General features: G+C 41.2%; 1 protein-coding gene across 2 annotated transcripts in view; it reads left to right on the top strand.

The window, feature by feature from the left end:
* The window catches only part of PIK3R3 (phosphoinositide-3-kinase regulatory subunit 3), an 81,710-nt gene that overhangs the window by 58,810 nt on the left and 10,592 nt on the right, over positions 1–12,308 (top strand). For both annotated transcript variants that reach the window (XM_086753131.1, XM_010118728.2), the window contains 5 exons: positions 5,252–5,363; positions 7,717–7,815; positions 9,251–9,431; positions 10,278–10,403; positions 11,182–11,324. In XM_086753131.1, the coding sequence (XP_086609257.1) occupies positions 5,252–5,363; positions 7,717–7,815; positions 9,251–9,431; positions 10,278–10,403; positions 11,182–11,324 (661 nt within the window). The remainder of the gene's footprint in view (positions 1–5,251; positions 5,364–7,716; positions 7,816–9,250; positions 9,432–10,277; positions 10,404–11,181; positions 11,325–12,308) is intronic.

The following is a 12,308-nucleotide window of genomic DNA, read 5'->3' as shown; positions in this document are numbered from 1 at the left end:
TTTTTTTTCACAAGTGTCTTGAGGGAATCTTGTGCAGCAGTGACAAGTACAGGACTATTGAGGGAGGAGAAAACATTTTCGAAGCAAAGCCTCAAAAAATCTAAAGAAATTGAGTAAGACTACAGAGAGTAGTTAAAGATTGAGGGGATTTTTTTTTTTATTAAAAAAAAAAGCTAGCCTGCATTTTCATTCCAAGTCCTCATATATAGCTCCAAAGGGAAAACCCTTCTGTCCCTAAGGACTATGTCATTAAGATGTTAGCTGGCCTAACTGTGGATTACTTGCATGTTTCCATAGTAATGACACTTTCTAGAGCTTTACATTACCATTTGTAGGTTACCTACTGTACATCAGCCTTTTTGAAGCTGGGTAACTGTCTCAGAAATCCTATGATCTGTTTTCTGCTTGTCACAATGTGGAAGGAGAGTAGATTGAGAGCATCAGAAAGAAGGCTACTAAACAAGCTCATGGAAGTGCTGAGGGACTTAAAATTGACTTTATCAGAATACTTGGTAGTTGTGATTATTTGTAACTGTAAGACAGAGTTATTACTGCATTTAAACTTGCTATGCTTTTAAGTCACTGGCCTGCAGGTCTTGGAAAATACTAGAAGAAATATATTATGGAGCCATTCTTAGACTAAGTGGCATCTGCCTTAAAACTGCAAATTAGATTTTAATTAACTGGCAGGTTTATCTTGTACACAAATGCTGCAGCCAGAGAAGAAATGGGCTGCTTGACTGGATGCCATGTGGGATGTAGCACATGGAGACCTAAGGCATTCTTTTTCCTCTCCTCCTGAATTAGTGACATTGGAGACCGTCACACATAGGTGGCTCTTACATCATGTAAACTTGTGAAGTTATGGATTCAAAGCCTGACTGGGAAAAGTGCATGTCTCATGGAAGTCATAGTGTACTTTGAAGAGAAGTTCAGGGTTAATATAACGCACTGTTTTCTAAAAGAGACCTTAATTTAAAAAAAAAGAAAAAAATACAACAGTGCTAAACTTCAGACACTTGCTAGCTTTCTCAGCTGTCTTGGTGTTGGTGGTGGTTTGAATTTCAGGGAATCAAGTCCATTAAATCTTGAGTAGCCTTTTTGAAAGGCAATTCTACGCAGTCAAGAAAGCATCAAAAAAATTACCTTGGCAAAGCTTAATCAATAGACTTTTCTCTCCAAGGACCTGCGCTGCGGCTCTGCAGAGCAGCTCAGCTGGAGCTACCTGCTGGAGCCGGCACGGCGGCCTTCGGCGCCCTTGACGTCAGCAACATCCGATCCCGGGCCTGGCCAGCATTGGCTGCCACTGCCTCTGCTCCATCGCCAGCTCTTTTTTATTTCCCATCTTCTAAGTGACTCTGATCTGGGATTGGGATTTAGCTCAAGCTAGGCTGCTTGGGGGAGTTAGAAAGAGTGGACTAGAGTTGCTAAAGAAAGAAAAACCAGAGATGCCTGCTGCTGGGTGAGGGAGAGCAAGTCTGCTGTCATTGCTGCATGCCAGGCGGTCACTGAGGGCCGAACCTCATCTCAGGAATGCACTCATGTGGGAGTGGAAGGGTCCGGCTGAGCTGTTGCCTTTTGGATTTTGGAAAGATCGATGCCCTAAAGCTGTCCTAGAGGCATGGTAGGGGAAGGATGCTTGTGTATCTGGTGCTAATAGCCAGTTCAGATAGATCCATTGTGCTGTTAATCACTTGAGATCAATGTTCTTTTTCTCCCAGGAAAAAGGAGGCAAGAAACCACTCTAATCAGAACTTGTTTTGAGATAAAGTAAGATTGTGCCTGTGGCTAGATCAGAATTGGACCCAGTGACACGGAAAGAAACACTGCTGCTCTTGAAAGCATTTCTGTTGACTTCAAGCCAGCCTGATTTTACTTTACTGTAGGATTTTAGCTCTTTAATGTTCGTCAAGTAAGGTATATAAAACTGGATTTCTTTAAATTTAAATAAAAATCTGTAAACTCTTTAAGGCTCTTTGTGGTGTATCATAGAAACATCACGGGATTTCTCCTAGCAGGGTGGTTAGTACTGTCTAGGTACTAGTAAAAACTGTTCTACGATGCTGGTTCTAGCAACCCATTGGGCCAGCGTTATGAGAGCAGCAGTAGGATGGATGCTGCTCTGTTGCAGTAGACTTGTCATGCTGTTACAAAGTGCTCCCCTTATGTCATCACAGGTTCTGGGCTGTGGGGTTTAAGCTCCCTTTCTGCTCAGTTCTCCATTTGCACAGACTACAGTCATATCCAGCTGCGAGGGGAGCCAAGAAACACTGAAATGGATGGGCATGTTAGTCTGCTGGATACAGCAACAGCAAGGGCCTGCTTCTGTATGCAAGACAGGGAAAATCTGTTGTGACTCAGAGCTCAAAGTATTGAAGGTAAAGAATTAGATCCATAGCTCTCTGGAAACAGGATCCACCCTTGCAAATACTTCTATATTTTTAAAATGTGCAAGCTATTATAAAACGTTTTTCAAAAATCTATTGTGAAAAGGACTGGCTTCCATGAGTCAGGTTCTACAGGAACTGGTCCAAGCCTTATTCTTCTCCCTGGAAGAATTTCCTTCCAATTTTCTCATGCAGAATGAAGTTCTGCAGACAACCCCCCAGTAGTGAGAACTGATACCTACCTATTAAGGGAAGGAAGGAAAAAACCCCACCTGTAGTAAGGACACTTGGTGTAATGTTTAGTGCTCTGTGTCCGTATGCCATACTGCTGTTCCTTACCTTTCTGGTCTTTGTTAGTTTGCTTTTCGGTGCCCTGTACTTTGGAGTGAGCCCTAAGAAAGCTGCTAAATAATTCCACAGTGTATAAAGGAGCAAGACTTAATCTTACAAGGAGGGCTAGAGAAGTATTCAAGTACTCTAGAGAATACTTGAAAACCTCTTCTGGAAAGCCCCTATTACCAGTGTAAAACAGGCTTTTACACTGTAAAATACCTTGAAGTTTTTAATACGTCCAAGCCTTAACTTGCAAGACCCAGTGAAATAATTGGTTGTGCTGGTATAGTTTCCTAAGAATTCTCCACACTGTTGTGTGTTTTTTAAATGAGTCTTCATGCGCTTTTTGCTGACTCAGAATCTACAAAAGATTCTGAAGTAGACCAGAACATCTACAGGTTTCCTGAGCTTGGATTTACTGCCATGTGCAAACACTGATGAGACTCAACCACTACATCTGTCCTGTTGCTTAGAGTATGTAGGGTACCACAACCCAGGTATGAGGTGGGGAGGAGGGAGGACCAGGAGACACTTCCTAATTCTAGAGCTTTGAATGGAACAGCATAGGGCAGTAAATACAATTCATTCTGTAGGCTTAGCCTGGATATATGTTCCTCTGACCCCGCAGAAGTAGAATGGGGCTGGGAGGCAAATTAGGGTTAGAACTGCGTCTTACTCTCAATGGTGCTTTGTACAAATACTTAGGTGCTATACAAACAACTGTTGTAGTTGAGCTAGGAGTAACTGAAGCCTTCTAACCAGGAAGCTACTTCACTTAATCCAAAGGTTTTCAGCTTCCTGTTATAACAAGACCTGTTATTGCCTCACTAGATATGTGCACACCTGAAAGTTCCTAGCTCACCCCATAAAAAGAACCTGTATGCTGTGGTTTAATACTCGGTCCCGCAGAATGAATGCTGCTATCTGAATCAGGTGTTTGGTCAGCAACCCCAGGGTGCAAACGTCTGGGTCAAGGTTCAGGTTTAGTTTAGATTGGCTCGATTAAAGATTCTACTGGTTTGTCTGAGAACAGTGAAGTTACTGTGTTGGATATTCAACATGAAATGGTATTTGGAACTGCAGTTGGAACACTATTTTCTCTTCTTTAATGTGGGAGGTGTGGCTCAGAGGTGAGCAGAGGGATGGTGCCAACACCTCTCAGCATTAAGCCATTCCGCACTGGAGCTAGAGATCAAAATCTTCTTTCTGCTCCCTTTATTTGTATTTCTGCCTGTACACCGGGGTTGTGTGCATCTGAAAGTTGGCTGTTGCCAGTGTGTCAGGTCTGCTCGCTGATGCTTGTGTAATCTGATGGCTAGGGCGTGGGGCTGGGAGCACAGATGTTCAGGGCCTGACTTAAAACTGCGCTAGTAGCAAATCCACGTGTGTAGCTGCTTTCTTACTCTGAATTCAAACCTGCCCCCATAAAACACTCTGTCTCATGAAATGCCTGAAAAATGCTCGGTTTCAGTGGTAGTGTTCTTGATGAAGCGTTCAGCCTCTGCAAAGCAGGGGAGAGCACTCAAGACATCTTTCTTGAAGAAAATAGTGTAATGCATTTCTGCTGACAGACACATCTCTACCGGTACGTGAACGTGCCTGTGGCTGCTGAATTGCTCCTGATATAGGGCTTACATTGAAGGCCATTATAAAGTTGTTTGAGCAAAAACTGACCAAATAGAAAGAGCTTCAGTGCATTGTATACCCTTACACTGCGTAACCTATTTTGAGAACAGAAGTAAAAGCCTGTTTGCCTTGAATTCAGAATAGGGGAATTCTGGGCCGGTGTGCACTAGGCCTCCAGACGTGCAGTTCTGCCTGTCTTTTAGGGATTCGTAGCATCCCCTCTCCTGTGGTAAACATTTCAGCTATGTAGAGTGGTGCAGGCACTCAAGTAATGACCTAATGTTCCCTTTCCCATTCCTTTATCACCTCATGTCCTGTATTATTTGGAGTCATACCTTTTGTTTCTAACAGGAGCCTAAACATCAAATCTAGTATGAAACATGAACCTTGGGTCTGTGATGGATATACCTCTGCCCAGCCACCACTTCTCTCACCACCAATGTTTTTCCCTCTGAAGAAGAGCCCGCCCGTTTGCTCTTACAGGTTGCCATAAGGACTGGTGATGCCCGAGCAACTGGAGTTTTTCCATAGCGGTGCACAGTGCTCTCCAGGCTGTGGCTTTCAAACACAATGCACCTTTGTAACTTGTTTGGAGGTTTGGTCAGTGATTGCCCTTGTAGTCATGCCTGGGACAGTCTTTCTTCTAACAAAAACTCATGTTTCCTCATATTTCTTCCTTTTCCCCTCCCTCAAGCGCAGGTTTGGTTTGAATTCTAGGAAATCTAGGATCACAGGGCAGCTGTTGACTTCAAAATTCTTCTAAAAAATACAAATTCAATTTATTTTGAGAGAGCTTGAAATCCATGATGTATGTTTTATCTCGCTTTTTCACTGTTGTATTTCATTAACAGTTTAGTGGTTATTTTCTCCTGTTTACCTTTCTTTAATCTGTTCTTCATTTTCAGCTCTTCCTCCAAAGCCCCCCAAACCAATGACTCCAGTCAACACGAATGGAATAAAGGACAATTCCAGTTTCTCTCTGCAGGAAGCAGAGTGGTACTGGGGGGACATCTCAAGGTAAGCCATATTACTAAAATAGATTAATTAAACTGTATTCATACATGTTATTAAAAATAGAATAAGCGTGTTAGACTTCAAGAGAAAAAGAACATGCCTATTTCAGGCAGCATTTTATGGGAGGGAAACACTTCAGAACTATGCTTGGCAAAGCACCTAAATGCAAGTATTCAACTGGATTCAGGACTTGTGTTTAAGTTGTTACTGTTCTGGTGCAGATACTGCCAGTCTTGGTGACAGTTATTTTGGGTTTCTAGATTTCTCCAGATACATGAAGTCTTTTAAAAAGATAAAATTATTTTGTTCAAAAGAAAAGTGCTTCTGAATGTGCTAGCTAATTAGGTTTAGTAAGCATACAGTGCTGGGATGCATGCAGTTTGGCAAACTTTCAGTAGGAGGCTTGCTCAGAATAAAAGGAGTTGCATTCTTATTTTTTATTTCTTTAACCCTTTGTTAAAATTGCATCTGTATTAATTTCTATTACATGGTAGTATAAAAATAGCTCTTACTAATGCTAACCATCAGCAGCTGTACTGAACAGATGATGCAGACGCATACCAAATAAATTAAGTTTTACCTCCTAAGGAAACTCTTTTTCCATGCACTTGAGAAAATAATGGCTTGGGTTAGGTTCAGGAAATGAAGTGCCAGTTTTTAATATACTTAATTGCATAAAAGAACTGAAGTGTCCAGTCATCTCTTTCCCTCTTAAGGCACTTCTGAAGAGTCTAGAATTTGGAACTGTAAGGGGAAGCACGAGCATGCTGGGGGTGTGATCAGAAATTGCTCAAACTTGTGCACATAATACTTTGAAACACTTTGTCAGATAAAGGCAAGAAGAGTGTGTTTGCCACAGTAGTCCATTGAAGTTCTGAGAAGGGAAATAAAGTTTTCATATCTTTATTGTACCACTGTTATCTTTATAAAGCAAGCCTGCATAGATCTTGCTTTTGAAGGGCCTCGGCAGTGATATTTTTCTGTTAATTCTAAATCCAGGCAGAGTGGCAAAACCTGATCACAAAACCGAGTGGGCAGGGTTTGTTTAAAACTGCTCGATGTTGGTATCAGTTTATTGACTGTGGATTTGTTCCTCAATTAACAGTGCACGTGATGGCAGGAGCTAATACAGTACAAATCACATTGGAGTGGCTTTATTAGATTAAAATGTGATGCACATGTAAAGATGGAATTGTCCATGACCCTAATTTGGCAGCCAGCAGGTACAGACTTCATTGGGCTGTCCGGGCAGGAGCTGTGTTCTTCACTCCAGAACTCATGCTGAAAGTTTTCTCGTGAGCTCCAGGGTGCAACTTGTGGACATAAGCCCAAAGCCTTAGATCATATCTATCCACTCAAAGAGGAGAAGGCCATTTGAGTTAACTGGGTCCAGTCTGTAAAATGTTCTGAAAGAAGTAAGCAGATATGCACACGATACTTAATAGGAGTCAGTTTTACTAACAGACTGGTTTTCAGTTAGCTAAATCAAAACTAACGCTATTTTGTAAGAATACTTTTGTTCCTTAATATTTGAACAAAAAAGCTGCTGTTGATTTTTCTTTGTAAGATTCAAGTAGGCTTCCTACCTCACTTAGATAATGTTGAGGCTACCTGATAAACTTTATTTTCCAAATGATTGTATTAAAAAGTGCTTAGTGCTTCTAAGAACCTGTGAGGGAGCCGTTATAAAGTGAGATATGTTATCTGGGTGAAATGGTCAAACCTGGCAAGACACTTAACTCTTCAGCTGAAATAATTTCCCTAATGCTTACAGGTACTCACTTTCACTAAAAGAGTTCTTGATTTAGCTTAAAGCTCTGGGCTGAGTATCCTTTTGCTTTGGTTTAAATAAGGAAAAGTTGCACTGAAGCTAGCAAGGCTGTAGTGGTTTAAAACTACTGTAAATAAGATCAGAGTTAAGCCAATAATGAGTCTCTTGAGACTAGAACTGTGCTAAACTCTAGATACCTTTGAGCTATGAGACTAGAGCCCATTTCTTAAGAGGTCAAGACTGGCTTCTCAAAGGGCACCTGTTTCCAGTGTGGACTTTAAAACCTGAGCAGATTACAGGGAAAGGTTGTGAACTCTGAGACACAGCCACTACTGTTCCTTAAACAGAGGCTTTTTCCTAAGTGGCAGTTGACTGCAGCTGCTTTTTTTAGTATGACTACACAAGTTCAGACTTGCTTTAGATGACCTAAAAGACTGGAGAGCCTGCGTGTGAAGAAAGATTGCCTGATATTTTGAAGACTGAACTCCTTATGCATGCTGGTGTTACTGGCTAAGATATTGATACCTGTGCCAAAGATGATCGTGTCTTTAACACTTCCAGTTTTGCTTCCTTTCCATTCTCCAGGGAAGAAGTAAATGACAAATTACGAGACATGCCAGACGGAACATTCCTGGTGCGCGATGCATCAACCAAGATGCAGGGAGACTACACTCTGACGTTACGGTAAGCGTTGAGCAGTTGTAGTCCGCGTGGTAACACCCTGAGTAGCTAGTTGCTATACCAGTGACAAGAGTGGCTGTGTAAAGCTGACAAGGCTCAAGTTGAGAGATGTTCCCAAAGGTACTACAGATCATAGAATGAGCAAATAAATAGCCAGGTCTGATAGCTGGTTCTGTTCTGTGTATTGAATCCTGTAAGGATCTCTGTGTAGGTTAGGTGGGACTTGGGGAGGAGAGCTGCTCAGTAGTGCTTCACAGTTTCAGAACTACTAAAGTAAAAGGTATTTATAAACTAGGGCTTTGATTAATGGGAGTGTGTTGAATATCTCATCAGCGTGCAGCCCTGGAGAATTGAACACGGTGTCTTTTTAAAAAGAGTATCTTGTGCTTTCTGATCTGAAGTTTAGGAAATACTGAATCGGAGCCATGTTCCTTTCTTCATTAAAATTGTCTGCAAGTGGCAGACTTCCCAGAGCTGCCCAAGCCCTGTCTACTGTAGTTAGGCAGCAGACCTCACGTGACTCGCTGCTGGTGCCTTGCCTAGCTTGTCCAGCCGCTTGCCCCTGCCAGGCTCCCAGGATTGGTTGGTTGAGGCAGACGGGCGAGGCGCATAAGACACTGCCTCTGTAGCACCTTTGGGAGTTACTATGATAAGACAGACATTTGGTCTTGCCAAGAAATTCCGTTGTCTTAATGGCAGGTTGGACCTCAGGGGCGGAGTTTAAATTCTGCTTTGACCTCTGTCTTGAAGTTCCCAGCTTGTGCACTAAGGTTTGGCATGATTTGGTTATTTTGCAGAACACAGATGTCTTTAGAAACCAAAATTGAGAGTGCAGGAAGGACAGCATATTGCCTAAAGAGCCCGTTGGTTGAAAAAGGAAGAAATAAGCACTGTATTTGTGGAAACTGCTAGAATGTATATATCTGGATAATGTAAAGTCCTAAACTTACAACCGTCTTGTAATCCTCAGAGGATTTTGTTTACGTTCATGTATCCTGTATTGGCATCCATAACTTGAAAGACTTGTTAATCACTGTATAAATATATACTCAGTTGTATACTATTAGTGACCCCAAATTGCAGGAAATTGTGGGTTTAGGTTTTCATATGGCTCCTTTATTTTCAGCTTTCAGCATCCTCCTTTTCCTTTGCAAAACTTCTGGCAAAGCTAGGTCTGAAATACCATAAGCTAGCTCCAGAATGAACGCATAGGAAGAGGTTTACTTTGGGCTTTGCTCCTGTTAAAATAATATCTGATGATAATTCTGTGTGTATTGACTACTAAACTACCTAATATCTGCTAGTATGTAAAGAGTGACTATGAAGGTGTGCAGTGTCAAAGCCACTTGCCCGGGAGTTTTACTGGTGTTCTTGTGAGCAGCTCGAGAGAGATAGGAGGTACACAGTAAAACCTCTGAATGACTGTACCACTTTACAGGAAGGGTGGCAACAATAAACTGATAAAGATCTATCATCGGGATGGAAAATACGGCTTTTCTGATCCACTGACGTTTAATTCAGTTGTGGAGCTGATTAACCACTACCGCAATGAGTCTCTTGCTCAGTATAACCCGAAGCTTGATGTGAAGTTGATGTATCCGGTGTCCCGGTACCAGCAGGTAAGATCTTTGTCACGCCCCAATAGCTATTGGTTCAGACAAGAAAAAGATGGCAAATGTGTATAGGATTTTGTTTTCTCTATGTGATGCCTGATTTTTTTTTTTTTAAACTTTCACATTTGACCTCACTTTGTTTGTAATAATGGGTCTTCCACATTGTCGAGCCATGTAAGCTTCTTAATTTTATCAAGTTTCCAGTCTCCATCTGAGCAGTCCAGTAGAGAAGTAAAACCCTGACATGCAACAGACTTCAGCTTCTCTGAGAAGCCTTTTGGGTTTTTTGGTTTTGTTTTTGTCCAAGGGTCCCCCTTGGACCCTCACGGACCCACAGGGTGCTGTTCTAGACAGTGTTGCCGTGGAAGCATATACGAGCTGTGCAGCTGCTCACTCTGTGCATAGCCATCTGAATTTTTCAATAATATTTTTTTAAAGTTTTATTCAGCAATCTGAGACATTGTCCTGCACTAAGGAAAAAGAACTGAGAACTGCAGAGCTTTTTGGAAAAAAATACTCTCATCTTTAACCTTAGATTCCAAGCAATTCACTTCTTCCTTCCTCCAACAGGGGATAGCAATCCTAGACTGAGACTATAGTGTGGTTTTTGGAAGCTTAGTATTTTGGCATAGTTCTTGGTGTCCCATAGTTCCAGTTCCCACTGTCTGTAAGCTGTAGAACTTGTTGCATGGAGGAAATGGGATTTTGATGCAGTGTTTTATATTCTGTAGAAATCTGATTATAAAAATGATATTAATAGCTGTAAAATGCAGATGTGCATAAGTGGACAAATGAATACTCTTAAGGAAAAGCTACTTTGCTTGAAGGCTTAATTGCTTTTTGTATGTACAGGATCAGTTGGTGAAAGAAGATAATATAGATGCCGTAGGTAAAAAGCTTCAAGAATACCACGCTCAGTATCAGGAAAAGAGTAAAGAGTACGACAAATTGTATGAAGAATATACCAGAACATCACAGGTTGGTTCTGCTTTAGCTATCTGTAGAGTCTGTTTCTTGTTGTTTAAAAAATAAATAAAATTATTTTAACCTGTTTTGGCTAATAAAGGCAGTCCAAGGTCAGAAAATACAAGGAAAAAACTTAGTAAATTGTGGAATAGAACAAGGTTGTTTCAAAGTTGATGGAAACACAGTGAATATTACTTGTTGCTGATAGTCCTAGGGGCATGGTGTGGGGCAAGGAAGAAAGAGGAGCTGAGCTTCCTAGTATAAGGTAGAACGGTGGAGAAGGCCATCACCTACAGACTGCACTGCAGACATTTGCCTCGGCTGCTGAGTATTTCCAGCTGCTGTATGCTGCAGTGAGAATTGTAGGGGGATTTGTCCAGGTTTTTTATGAAGTCATGTTCAAATTGGACACCAGATATTATGCATTAAGGAAGTGTGAATACAGTATTTGGACTGCTTCTTGTAAAATAAGATAGTTCACGTATGGGGAGGAGGTTTGCTGGCAGTCTTCCTGCAAACTAAGATGGAAAATATGACCAAAATATTTGAGGGGTTTGCAGCCTAATAGAGAGCATCATGTGGGGGAGGAAGGTAGACTTACAGGGAGTAAGTCTTCCCTTTACTTCCCTGACTCTACTTAGACATTTGACTAAATTTAAAACTCGTTAATCACATTTTGACTTGTGGGAGAAGAAAAGTTCTTCTCCTCAGTCAACTTAGGGAACATAATTGAGTCTTGCATTGTCATCTGTATCATGAACAAATGATGAAGGACTCTTTCCTCACCTAGGAAATTCAGATGAAGAGGACTGCAATTGAAGCATTTAATGAAACTATTAAGATATTTGAGGAACAGTGCCACTCGCAAGAGCGATACAGCAAAGAATACATTGAGCGATTTCGCAGGGAGGGGAATGACAAAGAAATTGAACGGTAGGATCTCAAGTTTGCTTACAAGGAAGAACTAGTGTCCACATTGCCACTCCCATGAAATTCTTCTATATAATATTGCATCCTATAAAACACTTTGTAGACTCAGTATTTTCTGAGACCTTTCCTCAAGATGTCTGAACCTTCAGTAAAGTTCAGTGAACCTTCTGTCAGGGAATTGCATTGTAGACAGAAGACGTGGAAGATCTTTGGCTTATTCACTCTTAACTTCAGTAAATCGTAACACTGTGATGAAGATCAGGAAATAATAGTTGCATTTGCTTACCTCACTTCTATTTGGATTTGCTCAGAATATAATTCAGAAAAATATTTACTTGTAAACTGCAAAATGGACATAAATCTGGTAAATCTCATAGTCCATAGTAAGTTTTAGTCACTTTCAAAGATCAGTATTTAACTGCCACTACTTGGCAGTGGATAGTGTGGTCACCTAACAAATTCAGTAAGGGCCTCATTTGAAATAGCCCGTTCTGTGAAGGTACTGGCAGAAGAAGCTGTATCTGGGCCTTTGAAGAAATGCCAGATATAATGCTGAACTTGGCACAGTGCTGTGTGAATCATGGTAGGGTAACCTGAAGGAGATTTTTAGACTGGAACAATAACCTGTAACAATCTTGCTATGTGATGATTGTGGTGCTTCATTTTGACTAAAGATCAGTTAACAAGGGAAATAGGTTATTTTCCTGAGTTGTACCAAACCTGCAAAGCGATCTTGAAAGAACAGACAGGCAGTGTTACTCCCTGGTAGCTCTGGATCAGTAATTGGAATCTGCATTTGAAGTCTTGCTAGTACCGATAGCTGTGGTGAGATTGCATAATTGATATACAAAAAAATTAATCTGAAGGTGAAGGAGGAATCTGTTCCGGATTACCCTCCTACAGATAATTTCTTCCTGCATCTCTGCCAGAAGGAAAAACATTAAGGTGAACTGAAGGTTCAAACTATGTAAAAGGGTAGTAGGCCTT

This window comes from Chlamydotis macqueenii, chromosome 8 (genome assembly GCF_036417535.1).
Source record: "Chlamydotis macqueenii isolate bChlMac1 chromosome 8, bChlMac1.mat, whole genome shotgun sequence".
In the NCBI taxonomy this organism is placed as follows: Eukaryota; Metazoa; Chordata; class Aves; order Otidiformes; family Otididae; genus Chlamydotis; species Chlamydotis macqueenii.
Note: the sequence above shows the minus strand (reverse complement) of the source record. Positions and strands in the feature narration are given on the sequence as shown.